The 23,474-nt window shown below is 42.2% G+C and overlaps 1 protein-coding gene across 2 annotated transcripts in view; it reads right to left on the bottom strand.

Annotated features, from left to right (window-relative positions):
* Positions 1-22,745, bottom strand: part of LOC147685244 (hemoglobin larval subunit alpha-like) — a 374,458-nt gene extending 351,713 nt beyond the window's left edge. The window contains exons 1-3 of one of the 2 annotated variants that reach the window (XM_086939606.1): positions 22,580-22,744; positions 20,964-21,168; positions 18,289-18,610 (exon numbers count right to left, since the gene is read on the bottom strand). In XM_086939606.1, the coding sequence (XP_086795732.1) occupies positions 18,482-18,610; positions 20,964-21,168; positions 22,580-22,674 (429 nt within the window). In that variant the 5' untranslated portion in view covers positions 22,675-22,744 and the 3' untranslated portion in view covers positions 18,289-18,481. Of the gene's footprint in view, positions 1-18,288; positions 18,611-20,963; positions 21,169-22,579 lie in introns of those variants that run through there. The other variant, XM_086939607.1, reaches the window with a different exon arrangement.
* Between the last annotated feature and the right edge of the window lie 729 nt (positions 22,746-23,474).

Genomic DNA, 23,474 nt, shown 5'->3' on the forward strand with positions numbered 1-23,474 from the left:
GAAACTTGTAATTTGAAGGTGGTGCGTAAATTATAAATTGAAGTTATAATTATAACTTTACAGTTTTTATTTGGGTATTTTAAGTGTGTTTTTTATAGAAAGAATACAAACGGTATTTCTAGAACTATAAATTATCCTTAACTTTTGCTTTTTTATTGTATGTTAATGCTTTTTAGTTTTTGATAAAAATGTGTTTCAAATCACAGTATGGAATGTCATTGATTGGAGTGTTGTAAAGTAAAGTGTAGTACAGTACAGTGCAGAAGAGTGTTGTAGAGTCTAGTGTCGTAGAGTGGAATATTGTAGAGTGGAATAGAGTGGAGTCGAGTAGAGTGTAATGACATAGTGTACAGTGGAATAAAGTGTTAAACAGTGGAGTTGGGTGGTGTGTTGTATCGTGGAATATTATAGACTGAAGCAGTGTGTTGTACAGTGCAGGGGCATATTGAACAGTAGAGCTGAGTATTGTACAGTGGAGTGTCATTGACTAGAGTGCCATGAAATGGAGTGTGGTTGAGTGAAGTGTCATTGAGTAGAGTGGCATAGAGTGGCATAGATTGTAGCAGTGTTGTACAGTGTAGTGGCATAGAGTGGAGTTCAGTGGAGTAGAGTGTCGTATAGTCAGTGTTGTTGAGTGTAGTGTCGTACCGTAGAGTGGCAGAGAGTATCGTACAGCGTAGTGTTGTACAGTGGAGTATCATTATTTGTCAGAACATAGTGCATTATAGAGTGGTGAGTTATAGGTATTGTTTTCTGGTTAGAGAGCTGAAAAAAGTGTGTAAGAAGGACCTCTACTAAATTGAAGGTGGTGGATAAATTGTAAATGAAAGTTATAAATATAACATTAGAATTTTTAAAGTTGGTGTAGTTTAAACTTGGTTTGCATAGGGCAAATATGTTTTCCTAAGCTTTAACCTTTTTTTAATTGTATTTTAATGGTTTTAGTATTGATTTGAAATTTTAACACAATGTTTGATTTGATTAAGCGTGTGTTTATATATACACAACGTGGGATTAGAATATGTGCGTGTCCAATACGCCGAACAGACTCTATCGAATTGGTTGCTGCGCAAAAACTACAAGGGACGCATAATGTTAATGTTAATGTTAATGTTATATTGCATTTATAAAGCGCTAATCACCAAAGGTCTCTGAGGTCTCTAAGCCTACATATATTAGGATGGACAGTTGGTGTCAGGATGGCAGACCGGGAAGTGGGTGGAGGGGGGAGGAGTTGGTTCACTTTGTAATATTAAGAAAGGGCGCATAGAGACAATAGACTACATATATTAGGATGGAGTTGGTTCACTTTGCAACATTAGCGCGTGTTTATATATACACAAGGTTGAATTTGAATCCGCCCATGTCCAATACGCGCATGTTTTTAATCGAAAGGCCGAACAGACCCTATAGATTTGGTTGCTGCGCAACAACTACAAGAGAGGCTTAGAGACAATAGTCTACATATATTAGGATGAACAGTTGGTGTCAGGATGGCAGACCGGAAAGTGGGTGGAGGGAGCGGGGAGGAGTTGGCTCACTTTACTTCATTAGCGCGTGTTTGTATATACACAATGGTAGATTCGAATACACGCGTGTACAATACGTGTGTGTTTTTAATTGAAAGGCCGAACAGACCCTATTGATTTGCTTGCTGTGCAGCAACTGCAAGGTACGCATACAGACAATAGTCACACAAACATATTGTGTGCCCACAAGCATTGTGAAATTAAACATATTAGAAACGTGCGCTTACTCTTTTCTTTCTCTTCCATTTAACCAGTTTGACCCACAGCAACGCGTGGCAGGGTGCAGCTAGTTTTTAATAAAAATGTTTTTCAAACCATAGAGTCCAGTGCTGCAAGTGGACAGTTTTTATGTGGAGTGTCGCAGAGTACAGTGAAGGAGAGTGCTGTAAAGTATATTGTCATAGACTGGAGTATTGTAGATTGGAATCAAGTGGAGTAAAGTAGAATGTTGTAGGGTATCGTACAGTGTAGTAAAGTGTGATAAAGTGTAGTGGGATGGTGTCTCATTTAGTAGAGTCAAGTATCGTAGACTGGAGCAGCGGGCTGTAAAGTGGAATGGTGTGTCAAACAGTAGAGCAAGTCGTATATTGTTGTCAACTGTAGTAGAGTGGAGTAGGGTGAAGTAGAGTGTCATACAGTGTCATACAGTGAAGTATTGTCAAGTGGAGTGTTATAAAGTACAGTGGAAGAGAGGGTTGTGAAGTGGCACATAATATCCCTATTGCATTGTATAGAGAAGTTGAGTGGCATGTCATCAAGTGTCATACAGTGTAGTATAGTGGCATAGAGCGGAGTAGATTGGCATAGAGTGTAGTACAATATTGTGGAAAGAAGTTGCATACAGTGGAGTGGGGTGGAGTGTTGGGCAGTGGAGGGGCATGGAGCGGAGTAGAGTACAGTGAGGTAGAGTGGGATAAAGTGGAGTAGAGTGGAGTGCAGTACAGTGGAATGGGGTAGTGCAGAGTGGAATAAAGTGTGATAGAGTGGAGTTACATGTCGCAGACTAAAGTGGTGTGGAGTAGCGTAGTATACAGTTGAGTAAGTTGTAATAAATTGGAGTACTGTGTTGTACAGTAGAGTGTAGTGGGGTGTCGTGCAATATTGGAAAGGGATGTAAACTACAGCAGAGTAGAGTGGCATAGAGTCTAAGTGATTTTTGTAGAGTGGAGTGGTATACAATGTTCCACATTGTTGTAGAGTGTGGTACAGTGGATTGGCATACTGTGTTTTAGAGTACAATGGCATTGAGTAGCATAGAGTGGAGTGGTGTACAATGGAGTAGTGGAGTAGAGTGGAGTACTGGGCCAGAGTAGAGTGGAGGGAAGTGGGGTGCAATGTCATGCAAAGAGTTTTAAGAATGTGGACTAGAGTATTGTAGAGTAGAGTCAAGTAGAGTGTTGTACAGTGGAATACAATAAAGTACAGTGTTGCGTAGTGGAGCAAAGGGGTATAGACATGAGTAAAGTTTCAGAGAATGGCATAGAGTGTTGTAGAGTGTTTTAAAGTGGAGTTGCATAGTGTACTGCAGTGTGGAAAACAGTTGAGCTGCATAGAGTGGATTGTTGTATAGTTGCATAGAGTGAGGTAAAGTCTCGTACAGTGGAGTAGAGTTGAGTGAAGTGTGGAACATAGTGTGGAGTAAAGTACAATAGAGCATATTGGTATGTCATAGAGTAAAATGTACTGGCATAGCATAGGTAGTAAAGTGTTATAAATTGGAGTGGGGTCTCGTACAGTAGAGTGGAGTGCTGTGTTGCATAGAAAAGTGTTGTATAGCGGTATAAAGAGAGTGGAGTGAACAGCGATAGAGTGAAATAGAATATCGTAGAGTGCCATGAAGTGTGGTTGACCTTTATAGAGTGAAGTTATATAGAGTGGAGGACAGTGTCATACAGTGGAGTGCTGTAGAGTGAAGTGGTGTACACTGTAGTAGCATTGAGTGGATTACCGTAAAGTGGAATATCATACAATGGTATGGAGTACAGTGGAATACTGTACAGTAGAGTGTAGAATAGTGGGAGGCATTGGGTGGATTAGCAGAGAGTGGAGTAGGGTACAGTGGATTAGCATAGAGTGGGGTGGCATATATTGAAGTGGTGTTGCATAGAGTCAAGGAAATTGTTGTAAACTAGAAATTAGATTGGCATTTTATACAGTAGAGTGGAGTGCTGCATTATGCAGTGTTGTAAACTGCCATAGAGTAGAGTAGAGTGTTGCCCAATAGAGTGTATGGGCATAGAGTTGAGTGCACATTTGAACAGTGGAGTGTACGGGAATAGAGTGGACTAGAGTCTAGTAGAGTGCCATAGAGTCTAGTAGCGATTTGGAGAGTGGATTTATATAGAGTGGAGGAGAGTACACTGGATGGCATAGAGTGGAGGAGTGTACACTGGAGTGGCATTAACTAGACTATCATAGAGTGGAGTTGTGTAGACTGGAGTGGGGTACAGTGAAGTGGCCTAGAGTGTTATTGCATACGGTGTAGTAGCATACAATGGACTGGCATACAATCTCATATAGTTAGTGGAGCAGTGTACACTGCAGTGGCGTACGGTAAAGTGATGTAGACTTGAGTGGTGTATGCAGGAATAGGGTAGAGGGTAATAGCATACAGTGGAGTGGTGCCCAATGGAATAGCGTAGAATGGAGTGGGGTAGAATGCAGTGGCGTTCACTGGAGTGGTGTAGAGTGGAGAAGCATAGAGTGGAGTGGCATACATTGGAATATCATAAGATGGAGTGGCATACAGTGGAATGGTGTAGTGTGATAGCATATGATGGAGTAGCGTATAGCGAAGTGGCATGCAGTGGAGTGGAGTACACTAAAGAGGCATGGAGTGGAGCTGCACACAGTGTAATAGCGTAGAGTGGACTGGCATAGAGTAATAATAACAATTCCAGGAAAAACAGTAGGATCAGCGGGAGAGGTGTGGAGAGGTTGCAGACATACCCTAAAATGAAGAGCTGGGTGGTAACTTCCTGCAGCATATATTGGTGGTCAGATCTTCTAACCAAGCAGAATTGTTGTTAGCTTGTGACATCAGATTTGAGGAGCCATTGTGGTGCTGCTGTGAGGCCACAGTTGATATGGAAAAATCGCGTAAAAATATGTTCTAACTCCCAAAATAAATGTAAAAAATATGACTTTTAAAATTTTCTTTTACAGAACCACTTGGCTCTCCGTGCAATAATATAATATAATATTGATAAAATGTGTTGATATCCCAGTTAGAGAAGCAATGCTGTGAGTACAATCTTGAATACAGTGGGTGAGTAAATTAACCATAAGTCGGCTAAAAACATCTTCCTAGTAACCTGAAGGATTAGTACCATGATGCCGTACAGCGATGTTTTCGAGGGGCGAGTAAGTGTGACTTCTCGATCACAGAATGCAAATAGGGCCACAAAGAGTGAGTGGTTGGGGAGGTGCCAGTGAAAGCTTGAAATGCTGTGGATAGCTATGTGTACAGGATGCTCCACGTGGTATGGAAGAGAGAGAGGAGATAAGGAAAATAACACAGACCAGGGAAAATTGTGTATGTGAGCAACAATGACTATATATCAAATGCTGGCTCTTTTTTAGCATTGCAAAAACTGAGGAGCAAAACAGGAGGAAGAAAGAGTGAGAGAGAGATGTGAATGATTCAGAGGAGGCAGATATTTGAGAATGAAGAGATTAGAATAGTCAGTTGAGATCAACAGAGGAGAGACATCAAGTTAAGGAAAACTTAGACGTTGTCTTTGACAGACTTGAATTTATTATACACATCCCTCCCTAACATAAACTGATGCCCTTGAATTCTTCAACAATTATAAGTTGTACATTTATTCTGATTGCTGTACCTGTCACTGAAGCATGACTGGTGGGCACTACATGATAAAGGATGGGTGTACAGTAGTTATTATTTTCTTTGGTTATTAAGATTTATTTAGTACACCACAGTATTGCAACTTAGTCTTTGTGAGGGCCGCACTTAGTCCAACCTAAGGGCATGATCCTATATATATATATATATATATATATATATGAAAGCTCCACTCGCACCAGCCTGTTGCACTCCAAGGCGGGTGCCTGCCAGTTGGGGGTGCACCCGACAACAATATCCGCTCCAACAGTCCCTCCCCGCAATACTCGGGAAACAGGAGGCAGCACTCCAAAGATAGGATTCACAAAGTTTTAATCTCACAAAAGCGCTTTCGGCACTCGGCCTTCCTCAGTAATGAGACAGTGAGAAGTTCCAATCATCATTCATTTAAACTTTCACGTTGCGCGAGTAATAAACATAAAGATAGGACTCAAAATTAAATCGGCATCCGCCATCTTTGAGTGGGTTTAGTACACATATGAAAGCATTGTGTTAAACGCTTATGTCAACAATTGTGCATAAATCAGAGTTAGTATGCAAAAGAGCCCAATGTGGCTACAATATCCACACAATGCAATTGATCCTCATGTGTTGAAAATTAATCACGCCCTGGATGGGCAAACATAAAGATAGAACTCAAATTAAATCTGCATCCGCCATCTTAGAATGGGTTTGGTATACAAATGTGGAAGCATTGTGTAAAACACTTATGCCAATAATTGTGCATAATTCAATATTAGTATTCACAAGAGCCGAATGTGGCTACAATATCTGCACAATGCAATTGATCCCCATGTGTCATTACTTTATTACGCCCTGGATGGGCATAAACCATTCATTATGTCTGCAACGTGACACAACCCTCATAGAAATTATAACTCTTATTGGAAATCAGAGATAAAAAAACATAAGGTGGAAGGTGCACACAATTAGAGTCCAAAGGAAGAATAGTATATTGTATATCTTCTTCTTTATTTAGCAATTTTTGTCAAATACAGGCACAGCCAACGCGTTTCGTTCCATTTGCCTTGTGGAACTTCGTCAGGGCGAATTGGTTCAATTTGAAGTTGTCAACCTATTCGGTCCCACCGTGTGGATCGGACAGCAAATGGCAATAGCTCTTCAAAGGCATATAACCTTTGTATATTAAGAGATGGTGTTCACACCAGATACGAATAAGTCAGCCCAGTGGATATCCCAGTGTTAAATCCAGCAGTTTTCAGGGTATTGCAGAAATTCAAGGACTTGGTACAATAATTGTTCAAGGTTAACCGAACGTTTGCTGTGGAGTCTAATGGTTCCCAGGCGAAATTTCTTTTTTCTCTTTCTAATATCCAACTCCGGTATGGGCATAGAGTGAAACTGTAGGGGACACCGGTCTGTAGTGGAACGCGGTGCAATTGATCCCCATGTGTCATCACTTTATCACGCCCTGGATGGGCATAAAAGACTATTTGGTCCATAGTCACCATGAGGAACTGAGGTCCAAACCTAAAATTGAACCCATGAAGGGTTTCTTTCCCTGTGGACGATGTAAGGCGTGCAAGGGAAGCAAGCGCACTACTCAATACAGCATACCAGGTGTTAAAGAACCTAAGAGAATACAAAAGTTCCTCACTTGTACCACGCCTTACGTTGTGTACTGTCTGACATGTCCTTGTGGCAGAAGGTATGTGGGCAGCACAACCAATCCGGTGAAACTGAGAATATTAGAACACCAGAGAGCTATCCAGAATGCAGATGTTAGCTATCCTGTTGCAAGACACTTTGACAAAGAGCATGCACGCAACAGAGAATTACTCACCTTCTTCTGCTTGGATTCTGTCCCAGTTAGTACTAGGGGCGGAGATAGACTCTTGAAGTTGAGGCGATTAGAATCACGATACATTATAGACTTGTTAAGTAAAACGCCTACTGGACTTAACATGCATGAGGACTTAGCTGTGCATTTAGTATGAATACTGATATTTGGAATTATGGTTAAGAATGGATTGACTGCATCATTGCCTTATGTTTTCTGTTTGTTTCCAATTTTTCAATTATGATGATGAACTGATTTCCAATAAGAGTTATAATTTCTATGAGGGTTGTGTCACGTTGCAGACATAATGAATGGTTTATGCCCATCCAGGGCGTGATAAAGTGATGACACATGGGGATCAATTGCATTGTGCAGATATTGTAGCCACATTCGGCTCTTGTGAATACTAATATTGAATTATGCACAATTATTGACATAAGTGTTTTACACAATGCTTTCACATTTGTATACCAAACCCATTCTAAGATGGCGGATGCCGATTTAATTTGAGTTCTATCTTTATGTTTGCCCATCCAGGGCGTGATTAATTTTCAACACATGAGGATCAATTGCATTGTGTGGATATTGTAGCCACATTGGGCTCTTTTGCATACTAACTCTGATTTATGCACAATTGTTGACATAAGCGTTTAACACAATGCTTTCATATGTGTACTAAACCCACTCAAAGATGGCGGATGCCGATTTAATTTTGAGTCCTATCTTTGGAGTGCTGCCTCCTGTTTCCCGAGTATTGCGGGGAGGGACTGTTGAAGCAGATATATATATATATATATATATATATATATATATATATATATATATATATATATATATATATATACATATATATTCACTGAAAAAACCATAGGTTATAGGCCATATATAGTTAGGAATTTGCATTTACAAAACCTTATTTTACTCGCATAAAACCATTGAAATTCCATATATAGTTAGATGCGCTAACTATATATCGCGCACCCGCAATCCACTGCTGATGATGTCACATATTACATCATTCATGACATGGTTAGTGACATCACTGATGACATCACTGATGACATCTCAAATGACATCACTGATGACATCACTGATGACATCACTGATGACATCTCAAATGACATCACTGATGACAACATCCAGTGACTGTATGTTTCTGTAAAGTTAAAATGTGTCTTACATATTGAAGAATGAGTGGATGTATAAGTGTCTGGAAAAAGGATTTAGTAGGTGCATGACTGACTGTATGAGAGAATGATTAAATGTGTCTTAATGAGTGCATGGGTTAGTGACTAAACTATCTTAATTTGTGCATCATTATATCTGTTGTTCTACAAACTGCTGCATGTGTTGATCAGTAGCTATATGAATAACTGTATGGGTTATTGATTGGTTGTCCAAGTATTTGTATGGGACACTGAGTGTGTGTGTATGGGTAGCTGGGAGGTGTGTGACTCTGTACATAGAGTTGTGAGTAGTTGATTCACTATATGTATGGGTTCAAAACTGCATGTGGAAACAGCTGTATGGGCGGATGACTGTGTGCATTAGTGTATTAGTGAGTGAATGGATATCTCAGTGCTACATGTCAAAGTAAGTACATATGTAAAACACAGTACATGTGAGAGTTGACATATATAAATAAGTGTGCATAAGAGCCAGTGCATGTGTGAGTGGCTGTATGGATCATTGTGAACTTGTATCAGGGATTGTATAACAGAGTAAATATGTGTTAGTATATGTTTGAATAAATAAGGTGTGTATAACTGTATAGTTGAGGAAATGGAAGTGTGATTGATTGTTTGCATGACTGACTAGGTGTGTGAGTAACTCCATGGATGAGTGACAGTCTGTGACTGTCTGTTTACACTGATTGTATCTAAGGTTATATTAGAGTCTGAAGAGGTTCATGGTATTATCACATGAATGATATCATCAGTGATGTGATCAGTAATGTCAAATGAGATGTTATCAGTGATGTCATTTGAGATGTCATCAGTGATGTCATCAGTGATGTCACTAACCATGTCATGAATGATGTAATATGTGACATCATCAGCAGTGGATTGCGGGTGCGCGATATATAGTTAGCGCATCTAACTATATATGGAATTTCAATGGTTTTATGCGAGTAAAATAAGGTTTTGTAAATGCAAATTCCTAACTATATATGGCCTATAACCTATGGTTTTTTCAGTGAATTTTCAAGGTTTTGTAAATGCAAATTCCTAACTATATATGGCCTATAACCTATGGTTTTTTCAGTGAATATCAATGGTTTTTTAATAGCAAATATCAAAAGCTGTCAAATGTCAAGTACGTGATAGGTAAAAACGTTTTCGTGCTTATGCACGCTGATGTGCTTTGAACGCTGCCCCCCCACTCCCCTCTTTTCTCTTAGTAGTACTCTCTCTTTGCAGATAGTGAAGGGTAGTTAACGCAGACCTTTACCCCCGTTGTAATCCGTCGTACCTGCTTGTCTCTCCATTTGATTGATTGTTATCCAAGCATTTACTGTTTTAGAATTGGTTCTCTTTGGATCATTCTCTATTTACAAACAAGCACAAAGTCGCAATACTCTGTTTAGTCTTTGCAGATAGTGAAAAATCGTGTAAAAAAATAAAAGTAATCGAGCAAAATCAGTAGACCACTAATTGGATCTCTTTTTGATCTCGCTAAAATACAAACATTAGGAACAACCCTTCATGAGAAATACGAAAATAGTGAGATGAATTGAGCTCCACACCATGATGGCTGCAAGACAGCTCCACTCCGCCACCCACCCCGCCCAAAATAACAACAAACCCTATGCAAATATTATAAATAGATACAACACACCAGCAAAGTAACAGGGTAAAACATTTTATTAAATAACTATTTACATAACTATTTTATACTTTTTGTTGCCCGATCCGGCTAGCTCAATCGATCGAGCATGAAACTCATAAACTCTGATAGCAAGCGTTGAGAGTTTGTAGAACAATGGCTTCAGATTTTCTACATACGGTGTGGTGGCGCGGATTGGGAGGGGGCGTTTGGATCCTGCCCCTTCCCCAAATAAGATTTTCATACGTGAGTGTTCGTTCATGCTTTTGGTCCCTGAGTTGCTTCGATGTCACTGCCTTACACAAATGGCATAAGTCCTGGATGTTGAGTGCCATACTTCAGAGTTCTAAGCAGCGCTTGTAACACTGTCTAAACCTTATTTGCACCTGCTGCAGCTTCACTATTCAAAGTAAGTGGGGTCCGTTTGTGGACCTGACTGCATTAGAAAACAATGTGATACGGTGCCTCCCTAAACCGCTTGACGGAGGCCCCCAAGGGGCGGTGAGATGGCGCGGACTGGGAGGGGGCGCTTGGCTCCTGCCCCCTCACCATGTCGTGTTGCCCTGGTGTGGCCTGAGATCGCCCCCGACATAGGCGGCCGGCTCCCGGGGTCCGGCGGATTTTTTTGCCTTTTGATGACTCTTCCATTCTGGACCTTGTCCCACAATCCGTTTTACGTGAAGACACGCTGTAGTGGGGCGCCCCTTTACCGTTTTCGTTGCCATTTCTCCCGCTTTTGCTACTCTGTGCCTCTTCCGCCATTCAGCTGTTTACCGCCCGCTCTTGCGACTACAGCGTCTCGCTCACCATGTAGTTGAGTTACTCCCGCTCTTGCGATTTAACAGAACTTTTTGGACTGCTGAAAGCGGTTGTATTCCGACCGCTGGTTGGTGGAGACATTTTGACTATATTCTGGACCTGCGTTGTCGCGTAATGCGTCATATGACGCGCCGCGTTAGCGCACCCGGAAGTGCTCCGGTGCGCAAGGCGCAGCTTCCCGGAAACGATCCAGAGCGCGCCGCGCAGCGCGTAACGTAAGCATAACAGGTCATGTGACTTGTTAATAAAACTTTTCATTGGTTAATTTTACTTTTGTTTTCCTAATGATGTAAGACTAGGTCATGTGACCTAAAAATAACACTTTTCATTGGATTAAAACATTTTTTTTCCCAAACGATGAAAGCCCCACCTTGTTTCTGGATGTTTCAGACTGAAGCTGGCGTCACCATGAGAGCACCACCATCTCGTAGCTCCGTCGTGGCCATTCCGCAAGCAATCATGGCAGCCGCTCCCCACCGGAAGCCTGCGGGAGTCGAGGTCCCCCAAGACTTTTGTAGAATCTTCAAGGCTGAGGGGACGCTTTCGAGAATGGGACCCAAGCCCTGGCAGACAAGCGTCCGAGTTCCAAAGTGTCCCAGGGCCATTTTACTGGACCAGGCCCAAATCCGAAGAGCCGACCGCCATTTTGAGAGTCCTGTGGCAGTCGCTTATCGTTGCATCGCAAGAGCGGGAGCAACTCAACTACATGGTGAGCGAGACGCTGTAGTCGCAAGAGTGGGCGGTAAACAGCTGAATGGCGGAAGAGGCACAGTGTAGCAAAAGCGGGCGGAATGGCAACTGAAACGATAAAGGGGCGCCCCACTACAGCAGACCAGCCTCCGCCATGTGCTTCACAACTGCATACGTATCTCGTGATATCAAGGTTGGGCAGCCAGTACACAACAAGCAGTTACGAGTCCCATTTACACCGGAGCCATTTTGGGCGCGGCCGGGCAGGTCCAGGATCTAGTCAAACATAAGAAATGAGGCTGACGTCTCTGAAGCAGTTGACGCACAGCAGGACATAGCAAATAAACATGAAGTCTCTAAAGCTGTTAACTCACTGCAGGACAAAACAAGTGAACCTGAAACCTCTGGAATAATTGTCGCTCAAAAGAACAACACACAAAACTCTGTAGAGCCTGAAGAAAGAAAAACAGAAGGGCACTGTAGTTTCAGACACACTTAACACTAATGACTAAACAAAGATATCGTCTGTTTATGAAGCAGTTATGATGTTCACAGAATTGACAAAGAAGTGTGCAGACACCAATGCTATTAAGAAACACAAGGAAATCCCTAACGCATCAGCATTCTCGGAAGAGGTTGACACAGATAACATCTTAAGGGACAAAGAAAGACAAAATAAGGATGAGAAAGTTATCACTTTAGTTTTTTCATCAGCTAGCGACAGCAAGAAACACATTGTAATGGATATTAGAGAGGCTACGGATGGATAAATAAATTATCAAAAGAAATGGCTACTCCCCCTTTTAGCAGATTAGCTAAATCTTTGCGTAATTTGGACATTAAAGTTATATTATTGTTGTTGTTGTTGTTATGGTTATAGTTCTGGTTAATTTCAGCAAGAAACACATTGTAATGGAGAATAGAGAGGCTACGGATGGGTGAATAAATTATCAAAAGAAATGGCGACTCCCCCCTTTAGCAGATTAGCTAAATGTTTGCGTAATTTGGGCATAAAAGTTATATTATTGTTGTTGTTGTTGTTATCGTTATAGTTCTGGTTAATTTCCATACAGAGTGTCCTACACAGCACCACTCTAGGTAAACACTACTTTATGTAAAACCTGCACTTAGTTGGTCACCATGGGGTTTAAAGAAGGGATGGTTCTTCACCTGGGTGCCGTCCACAACTCAGCACGTTGTGCTGCCTTGGGACTATTCGCACAAAAGACAGCTTCGGACCATTGTTGTTTTTTTTTGTCAAAAAATGTTTAAATATATTTACAGTTTTTGTTGCGTTCGTTATATTTAAAAGTTAATAAAGTTTTATAATCCTACTTTTTTGGAGTAATATATATTATAAAAAAATCGGGTGAATGGGGCCTTGAATCGGGTTATTGTCATGTGTGGGCTTTGCAAGTGTACTGCTACAGGATCGGACATTTCAAACTCAAATGCACGTTCTTTTTCTTACCTTTCCGAAGCATGGAGCGCAATAGCAGGCAGAGAAAGGGTGATGCAAGTGTTGAACACTGCCTGGCCTGGCAAGTTGCTGGCAGTGGCCCCCCCCCCCGCCCGCTCGTGAAAGAGGGCACACACACACCGCCGCCCCGAGTACTTCACAGATCTTTAAAAGACCATGCGCTTGTTCATGAGGCTTAAATGGTTTATCACCCCTTCTAGAACCCCTGCATCGACCCTCTGACGTTTCCTGGAAGAATTAGCACGTAACACAATACCAAGCCCTGTCAGCTGAAACCCCCGAGGAATCGTGGGGCATATTATCAAGGGGGTTTATTTCCGCTTTTTTGGCTTTAAAAGCCAAGAAAGCGGAGATAAAATTATCTCCCTATTAACAAGCTGTCGCTAACACCAGTTAGTGACAGCTAAAAGGAGATAGCGACCATCTTGGGCCCCGCTTTGCATGTCAGTGATATCTATCACTAATGACATGCAAAGTGGGCGTGCCAAGATGTTAGCAACTGGAAACAGTCCCTTACATCGCTATCTCCTATTACCAAATTTTGGAGATATTCGCGCTAAGCGCGAATATCTCCACAAGCTAACACCTACCCTGAGCAGTTCTTAGCCATGTTATCCAATGGGAGGTGGATAACATGGCTAAGAGCATTTGCTGGATAATGCATGAATATCGCTGACTTTTCAGCGATATTCATGCATTGCGGCCGTTTTTTATCGCATTTGCGAGCAGTTCTTAGCCATGTTATCCAATGGGAGGTGGATAACATGGCTAAGAGCATTTGCTGGATAATGCATGAATATCGCTGACTTTTCAGCGATATTCATGCATTGCGGCCGTTTTTTATCGCATTTGCGATAAACCTTGCTAATAGCAAGAAGCTAACACCTTCCCTGAGCAGTTCTTAGCCATGTTATCCAATGGGAGGTGGATAACATGGCTAAGAGCATTTGCTGGATAATGCATGAATATCGCTGACTTTTCAGCGATATTCATGCATTGCGGCCGTTTTTTATCGCATTTGCGAGCAGTTCTTAGCCATGTTATCCAATGGGAGGTAGATAACATGGCTAAGAGCATTTGCTGGATAATGCATGAATATCGCTGACTTTTCAGCGATATTCATGCATTGCGGCCGTTTTTTATCGCATTTGCGAGCAGTTCTTAGCCATGTTATCCAATGGGAGGTGGATAACATGGCTAAGAGCATTTGCTGGATAATGCATGAATATCGCTGACTTTTCAGCGATATTCATGCATTGCGGCCGTTTTTTATCGCATTTGCGATAAACCTTGCTAATAGCAAGGTTTATCTGCGATAAAAATCGCCGATGTGCGGCGATAATTTTTGTCTCTAAACAAGTTAGAGACAAAAATTATCGCTAGTTGTTGGTAATATGCCCCCGGGTTTTTGCTTGCAGGAATCGGGAGGCGGGAGACTAGCACTGAAATCAGTAGTCTCACGCCTGAATCGGGAGGGTTAGCATGTCTGGATTCTCTACAGCTAGGGCCATAAACTACATCCGCAGGGCTAGGTGATAGCCTGGGACCGGCCTGGCATCTAAAATGGCTGCCGTGCACGACAAAATTGTGGCATTGGAAAAAAGGCAAGATGGCGCAGACAATGTTTATCAATAAGGTTTCATTTATAACAAAATATTTTATCGCACTGACAAATTGGTGGTCAACACTTCCTGATTTCCTTCGAATCGAACGTTAACAGACGTCACGCAGCAAAAAAAAAAAAAGCTCACGCACAGCCGCTGGAAGACATGTATCAACATATATGAGCCTCCTCAGCCACCCTCAGAAAACATAAGGGATTAGGATACGTCTCCCGCACCCCCTTATACCTAGTAATTTAATTAAAACGAAGAACAAAATGGTCTCCCGCACCCCCTTATACCTAGTAATTTAATTAAAACGAAGCACAAAATGGCGAATTCCCGTTTCGCTACCAGTTTGCGGCCCAGTTCGCGGCCCGGGAAGCACTTCTACCGTGAAAAATAATTTTTTTTTTATTTTCCCCACGGGACCCTTTAATAACCCCAACAACATTCCTAGGGGGTCAAGAGGGGTATACCTTGCCCCCTTTCATTAAATTCCCCCTTCGTTTTTCACCTCTTCTTCTCTCTCGATCCTACCGAGAGATAAGATGGCGGCCGCTCCAGACTGTTTAGAATGTTGACAGACACCGGGGAGCCAATCAGCTTCGCATCGCAAAGTTCCGTTTTGCGAAAAGTAAGTGGACCGGAGCGCAGCCCGGAGCGCTGTTACAGATATATATCTTGTTTTGAACGTTAATTTCTCAAAATCCACTGGAGCACATATATTGAGACCTAGCAAAGGCACATCGGGCTAACAGTCCCTACAATTTTGCCAAGTTTCGTGCAAATCCATTCAGCCGTTCGAGCTAAAAGTGAGGCCAAAGGCCCTATGGAAATTAACATGGGAAAAACACGTTTTGGGACCCCCCTTTTTTCTCGGCCCCCCCTTGACGAAACCCCCCCAAATTTTCGGGGGCTGCTCAGAAACAAAATGTGCCATTTTCCTGAAAATTTCAGCCGATTCCGTCCACAAACGCCAAAGTTATTAGACATAGAATTTTCAAAAGTTCCATAGACAAATAATCCTAACTATATATACCTACTGGCGACACACCAGTAGGTAATATATATATATATATATATATATATATATATATATATATATATATATATATATATATATATATATATATATATATATATATATATATATATATATATATATATATATAAGGTCATTCTCTTTCTTCTTTCCTGTCTCTCTCTTTCATTATCAGTCTCAAATCTCTGTGTCCCCTGAGTCTTTTTCACATCTCTATCTATCTATCTATCTATCTATCTATCTATCTATCTATCTATCTATCTATCTATCTATCTAGCTATCTATCTATCTATCTATCTATCTTTATATATATATATATATATATATATATATATATATATTCCACCGCTTGGCTCACTTTCCCTTCGCTAGGCGCTCCTTGATTCTCGGTCGCGTTTCTCCTGCGGTTGAGCCAACCGCTGCAAATTATCACAAGATCTCCCCAGTCCCGGGGAGGAATGGAGTCGCTGAAAGACGGCACTGACACGCTTCTTTCAATAAAGATGATTTATTTCATCAATCCATGTGGGGGATTTAGCAACAAAAAGAAACCAACGCGTTTCGACAGCGTCCGCTGTCTTGATCACGGTCAAGACAGCGGACGCTGTCGAAACGCGTTGGTTTCTTTTTGTTGCTAAATCCCCCACATGGATTGATGAAATAAATCATCTTTATTGAAAGAAGCGTGTCAGTGCCGTCTTTCAGCGACTCCATTCCTCCCCGGGACCGGGGAGATCTTGTGATAATATATATATATATATATATATATATATATATATATATATATATATATATATATAAATATATATACACAAGCTCCAATTCCCTGATAGAATTTAGACACAGACACAGGGGCTTCACTTCTATAAATTACTCCACGTTCATATCTTTTGCTGTAACGCGTTTCGGCATCTCTGCCTTGCTCAAACATATATATGTGGATATATTTCTCACTTTCTGCCTTGTTCGGTTCCTCAGTTGTTCAGAGGCAGGAGGGGAGGCTGCCATGGGCCCAATATGGAGTATGTGCCCACATACATCCTAAACTCTGACTTGCCCTTTTCCATTCCCCTATCTCTACCCCTCATACATGCAGTTCCTCTCCTCCTTTCTCCTCTCTTCCATGTCTCAACATTTTTCATGTAAAACTACCCTCTCTCCTCTCAGTTGTCTCTGTCACTTGAGTCTCTCTCTGCCCCGTGCCTTCCTAACCACTGTCCATCTTTCTCCCCTCTGCCCTGTCTCTTCGATCTCGTCCCCCTGCCCCTCTCTCATCCCTCTGCTGTGTCTTGTGCCTCTCTCCATTATCTATGACCTGTCTTCCATCTCCACACTCCCTCTTGCTCTCCATGTCTCTGACTATAATCCTGGCCACATAGAAAGGAGGGGTCCCTGCTCTCCATAACTCTGTCAGTGACATGGCCTCCTCGCATCTCCTAAACCATCCCCTGAAGCTTCTATTTCTGACGGATATTGGTGCAGTGAAATGAAGAACACCTGTAAGTTGTTGCAGAAGTGTTTTGCTACGTGTGTGTTAATAGCCAATTTTTAGTTAGTTGTATATTTATTTGTCGTATAGCTTTGATCACACAATGATACCCTGCATCAGAGGGCTTTACCCCAGGCTACTTGAGTTATGCAGCAGGGGAGGGTCTAATTATGCTGCAGGGCTGACTAAATTATGCAGCAAGACAAGACAAATTATGCACCATAGTACGGCACATTTTGTGAGAGTTTTAGTTCACTATTTTGATATTTTTACGCTTGTTAACACTCTGGGCATATATTGCACCCAATTGGTACCAGTGTCACTCCAAAATATAGCAATAAGCGAGAGAAAGGTGACCAGTCGGCCTTTCCAAAGGGCCTTCCACTGCACAGCCACACGTGTTGCTACATGTTTTGTAACCTCTGAACCGTCTCAGCTAGAAACTAATATTTCAGATTACGCAGCAGATGATGGATTATGTGGCAAATGCAGCAAATTCAGAACTATGCAAATACGCGGTGGCTGCCCGATCGTATACTTACAGAGATCAGTAAGAGGTAGAACACTTCACCAGCACTGATAGGAGTGGCCTACCAGAATGTACTTTTGTCAACGCTCTTTAGTGTGACATCATGGCCGTAAATATCTCCATAGGATGGTAACGACATTTGTGACCATGCAGAGGTCTCTGCTGCCTTTTGGCTAAGTTCACGCTGTAGAAATACCACATGCATACATACATACATACATACAACATTACTTTGTGTGATCTTTGCAGTGTCATATATACTGCCGCCAAGATGACATGTTCCCCTTCAGAATCATGTCAAGTGCTCTCACGTTTCCCATTTCACCATGTAAGTAGTTCATACAGTCCAGGTGTTTCCTTTAAATCCTAAGATTCAAGACCACTGCATTTCATTATAAAATCAGGACTACAAGTCCCCTAAGGCAAAGAAAATACCTGCTGAAAATCAGCTACTTGGGCATGGAGCTGGGAAACTTGTTCTGCATGTCCTGCACCAGAGGGAATATGTAATATTTAACAGACATGTGAAAATGTGCAACACCACAATAGTTATACGATAAAAGAGCACATGCGTGACTAAGTTAGAAAAAAATTAGAACCGAAGGTCAAAGAAGAAAGGTGTACATATTTATTAAGATGTTACAAAATAAACGAGTGATCCTGCCTGGTGGAACAAGAAGGGTCAAATTATGCATATTCTGTAAACTGAAACTGCATCTTCTGAGCTTCCCACAGATCTCTATGTGTAGCACCACGGCGGCCATCTTGTGATCCCTGCAGACAGTCCTCCTGCGCTGAGCACACCGTTTATCGGTACTTGGAGGTCAGGACATCAGACACTGCAGCCAGGAACTTGTCCCAGGCAGCCTGGCACTGAGGGGTGAAGTCAGCAGGGAAGTGGGCGGCCAGTGTAGCCTGAATGCAGTGGGACAGCAGCTGAAAGAGAGAAAAGCAGAAATTGAACACCACCACCCAGGGAGCACTTGGACAAACCTGGATTAAAATGGAAAGAACGTCCAGTGATATAATGCCAAATTCACAAGATACTGAGAAACGCCGTTTCTTCCTACATAACTTGTAAAAACATATACAAATGCTACCTTATTTTCATTAAAAACAACATTTCATTGAAAGTACAAGAATGGTACTTCCTCAAAAAAGCAACTGTATTTCTCACTGTGTCCAATGTTTTATCCTCACCACTAACAAAGATTTTGCCTTGGCTTTCATTCAAAGAAAGCAGAAAGAAAAAAAGAATCGTGAAGTATGTGAAAGTGTTCCCATGTAGTATTCTTTTGCGTACTCTCATGCAGCCGCGGTCCGTGCAGGTAACCGCGGTGGGACCAGGTAAGGGGGGGGGTTTGAGGCATGATGCCGGTGGAAAATGTATTATTTATTTAATTTTCCTTCAGCATCGTCTCTCAAAATCCCCACTGGCCCGGCCCCATCCCCCCATCGCTGTTACCTGCATGGACCACTGTTGCTCTCATGCCTTTGTCAATTTGCCCCAAAACTTCTGAAATGGGAATCAATTGATACAATTAGTACAGATAGACAGGACTGTGCTCTCTTTGCAATTTTACTAATAGGAAGTTGAACATTTTAAGGCCGAATCCCAAAGACATTTAATAGTAGTAAATGGGTATTCCTGTGGTATCACTTCACTTACTCCCTGTCATTAGGAGAAATAATAACGATAAAAGCAACAGTTGCTTAATAGAACTTTTTTCGATCCTCTGAAACTGAATGCCCCGTCTTCGTCAGGTCATGGCTCATACATTTATCATGGCAGTGATGTCCAACTTAGATCCAAGAAGGTTGGATCTATGCTTGATTTCCAGGAAAATCTCTGCTTAACTAAATCCATTCCATGTAGATCTATTTTATGTAACAATACCATGTAAATACGCTGGCGGCTGGTAACTTTACCAGGAAGGAGGGTGGGGGGCCACCCACACACACATACACACTTACTCACACCCATGCATTCAAACACACATTCACAACCATTCGCAACACTTATATACATCTATTTATACAAACATACAGGCATGCATGCACCAAACATTTAAAAAAAACATAAAACTTACGGTCACTGTAGAGAGGAATGCCTCAGAGGTCTCAAGAGGGTTGGGACTGATGCCTTCCCGATTAACACTCAGCCCTGGGCACTTCAGGGCTTAAAACTGAAGCGCCCAGGTCGGAAGCAATCAGGGACGCTCCCCCACCTGACAAGAGGGAAAGTCCTTGAGGAACCAGGCTGAAGAGGGCACGCCCACAGGGCTGTGAAATTATCAGCCTGGCACAGTTCAGATCAGGCAGCCAGGAGCATGCTCCTTAAGCGCTTGTCTTACTCCTGGTTGCCTGACCTGAACAAGAAGAGTGTCTGTCACGCTGACCTTTGCTGAGCCTGACAGACATTCCTCTTGCTGGGAAAAAGGTGGGGGACGTGTCCCAATAACCCATGAGGATAGGCCGCAGCTGTGTAAATGTACAGGGCCACACAAGACACCTCAGTTTTAGAAAAAAGGCTTCTAATAGAGGGACAGACCAGGCTCCTCCAACGAGCAGCTCGTGAGCTACTGGTAGCTCCCCATCTACCTGCAAGTAGCTCTCCTGTGTACAGCCCAGCTTACGAAATTAGAATATTTTGCTTAGCTAAATTAATTTATAATACCAAAATTCAAAAACACGTATTTGAGACAAACGGGTCATTTTCAGAACTCATAAGCTGAAGTTTGTAAAAAATGGTTGAATTTCAAAAATATATTCAAGGCAGATATTTGAGAGATAAATCATGCAGTGTTGGGGAGGCTTATCATTAATATTACATTGGCACCAGAAGCATTGCTGCTATGACTTCTATGTCATTTATGTAGAGACATTCCACAATGGGAAATCCATTGTAACATTACTGCTGGCACACGTTCCTGATGAACTGAGGTGATCACTGTTGTAGTGGTGCATATGGTGGCCACTAATGTAATCTTGTCTGATGCGGTCAGTATTATAGCTCTAATAATATTAGTAGCTCACAATGCTTTTCATTGAACATAAATAACTCTTATTACAGAAAAGGTTGGAGACCACCGGGGTAGACATTTTATTTATTTGTATACTCCATTACAAACTGCTATGGTTGAGAAACATTCAAAACAAACACCAAGATAGACGCTTGAAGTATGTGAGTAGCAAAGCTTTGCCATTATACATTGATATTTCTTTTTTAAATTCCTACCCATGAAGGGCTGTTTTTGAACTGATTCCAACTTGTTCACTGCTGGCTCACCTGGAAGTTTCCGGGGTCCACGCGGAGGTTGTAGGCGTGCAGGTCGCTCAGTTTGGACAGGGCCTGGTCCAGGCTGTCCAGGTGCTTGGCTGCCTCACCGATGGCGCCCAGGACCTTGCCTCCATGTCGCTTCACGTCAGCAGAGCCCGGGGAGAGGTCGAAGTGGCTGAAGTAGGTCTTAGTCTGACCGAAGCTGGCAAACAGCCTGGGGAAAAGGACATATCAACTTTAATTAAAAAAATGCTCTAAAAAGCACACTCACATCAATATTCTATCCAGCACTGTAACCTCAGACAACAAATACATATATGAAATGGCTATTGCTGTCGCAAAATGGAAATACATTTTTTTGGGCATCACAGAAAATGTAAGGAAAGATTGCATTCATAACAAAAAGTCTGACCCAAAAAAGGCCAATTGTTAGATCAACGTTTAGGCCCAAAATTCGAATCGACTATACAACATATAATTAAAACGACCCATTTGCTCTAACCTCTTATTTCTTTTGGCCATCATCTCTGAACATTTCCTCTATGACTTACAAGCCCTTACCTTTGCCCAGAAGGCTCCAAACTCTTACCTCATAGCTTCTAACCTCTCCAAATCTTTCTTTGGGCTCTAACCCCAACTCTTAGCCCTCATAAAATCTAACCTTTTTCTAATCCCTCTTGGGGCTGTAACCAATTTCTACTTTACTGTAGGTTCAAAATAGTTCCCCCTATGGGATCTAACCCCACGGTCACTTCCTCTAAGCACACTATCCATTTACCACTTCACCCAAGGAATAACTTCTTATCACTTCGCCCATGAGCCTTACACTCTTACTGCCTCCCCAAAGTATTAACCTCTTACCAGTCCCACTATAGGTCTTTATCTCCCCTTCTGCTGTATTGGCTGTCCCAGTGACTTGTTTGTGCTCCATACAGATGCCCCACCATGCTTAAAGGGACTGCGTACTGGCCAGTAAAAGCCCAGGCTGTACACTGCCTCTTTGGCCTACATTGCTTTTGGCGATGAGGCGCAAAGATCCGTAAAGCACAATGACAGCTTTGCTGCTGGTTCGCTGCTGGTGGAGACACGGACAACTCTGTGTGCTCATCTAAGACAAGCCCATATCTAAGCTACCTGGATGATCCATGAGTTGGATCAGAACACAGCCAGCTCTGCCAGGAAGGTGAACCAATGTTGAAGCCAAGAGGTTGTATTTAATGGTAAACATCAGTTTGAGGTCTATGTACACTAATCCGACGGCGTGAACACCATATATGTCGAACAATCTTAAACAAATAGGATTCATAATTGTCTAGCAGGAGCAGACCACAGTCATCGCGCACACACCCCTTGAGCAGAACTCAGGAACTTTTAGGAATCTGCAATTATTTTAAACTCCTAACTGTTGGTAATGCGGGAATAATCAATTACATGTCAATAGGAAATGGCTAAAAGGCAAAAGTCAGCCCCATTCTGACTGTCTCTTTAAGAGAAGTAAAAAACTAAACACAACTGTCAAAATGTGCACCGGCATCATGTAGATCAGTCTTACTTTAAATAGTTACACACAATACTAGACACAGAGAGCGGGGGCATGTCTGAGTGACCCCCTCCATAGTGCTCACCTGTCCAAGGCTTCTCCCCCGAGGGCATCGCAGTGCCCAGAGATCTTTCCCCAGAGGCCGACCACCAGGGCCTTCTCTTCAGCAGACAGAACCATCTTGAGAGGTGGGTGCTGGCGGGCTCAGGACACACAAGAGATGGAAGTTGGAGACAGTCCGTGCTGTGTGCCGGGCAGAGCCCCCTTTGAAGGGCAAGGGGGCCGAGGAGCCTGGCAGCCTTCCAACGTGATTGGTCAGTTTTGGATCCCACCCAAGGAGGCGGGGCTTTCTTATCTCCTTGAAACACTGGCAGGGAGCAGGTGTGTCTTTCCAGCATGACGTGAAAAAAAGGTCTAATCTGTGGGTTGCTTCATTAACTTGGCCAAGAAAGACGTTTCTGGAATTTCAAAGATCTGTTTAAAGGAATTTTACATTGTTTTAGGTCATTTTGTTATTCACAATGAACTTTCATCAATCCTTGGAAAGGCTTGCAATTGAAAACATGCACACTCTGGTAACAGAGAATATGGCTCGTTGCGTTCTTACTCGGTGCTGAACTCACACTGAAGATGACAAAATGCATGTGCATGTGAACATATGCCCACACGGAGCCATAGGTCAAGCCGGGTTGGTAGAAAGAGCGAAAATGAAGGAAAAGGTGACATCTGGGTTTCTCACAGTTTCATGTTATAGGACATTGGTTAATTACAGAGAAGCAATATTTATCGATCAAGGTACTTTTCCGAGTATTTCTAATTCAGATGCAGGCAGGAGTTTGTGCCCAATAGACATTATAAGTCGTGCACAATTTTTCTGTTTTTTCCGCAAAAAAACTCCTACGAATTTGTGTAGGAAAAAAATACAAGTTTTCCATGTGTCACTGCTCGAAAAACGGAGAATCAGACTGTACTATTAAATT

This window comes from Lissotriton vulgaris, chromosome 10, assembly GCF_964263255.1.
Source record: "Lissotriton vulgaris chromosome 10, aLisVul1.2, whole genome shotgun sequence".
In the NCBI taxonomy this organism is placed as follows: Eukaryota; Metazoa; Chordata; class Amphibia; order Caudata; family Salamandridae; genus Lissotriton; species Lissotriton vulgaris.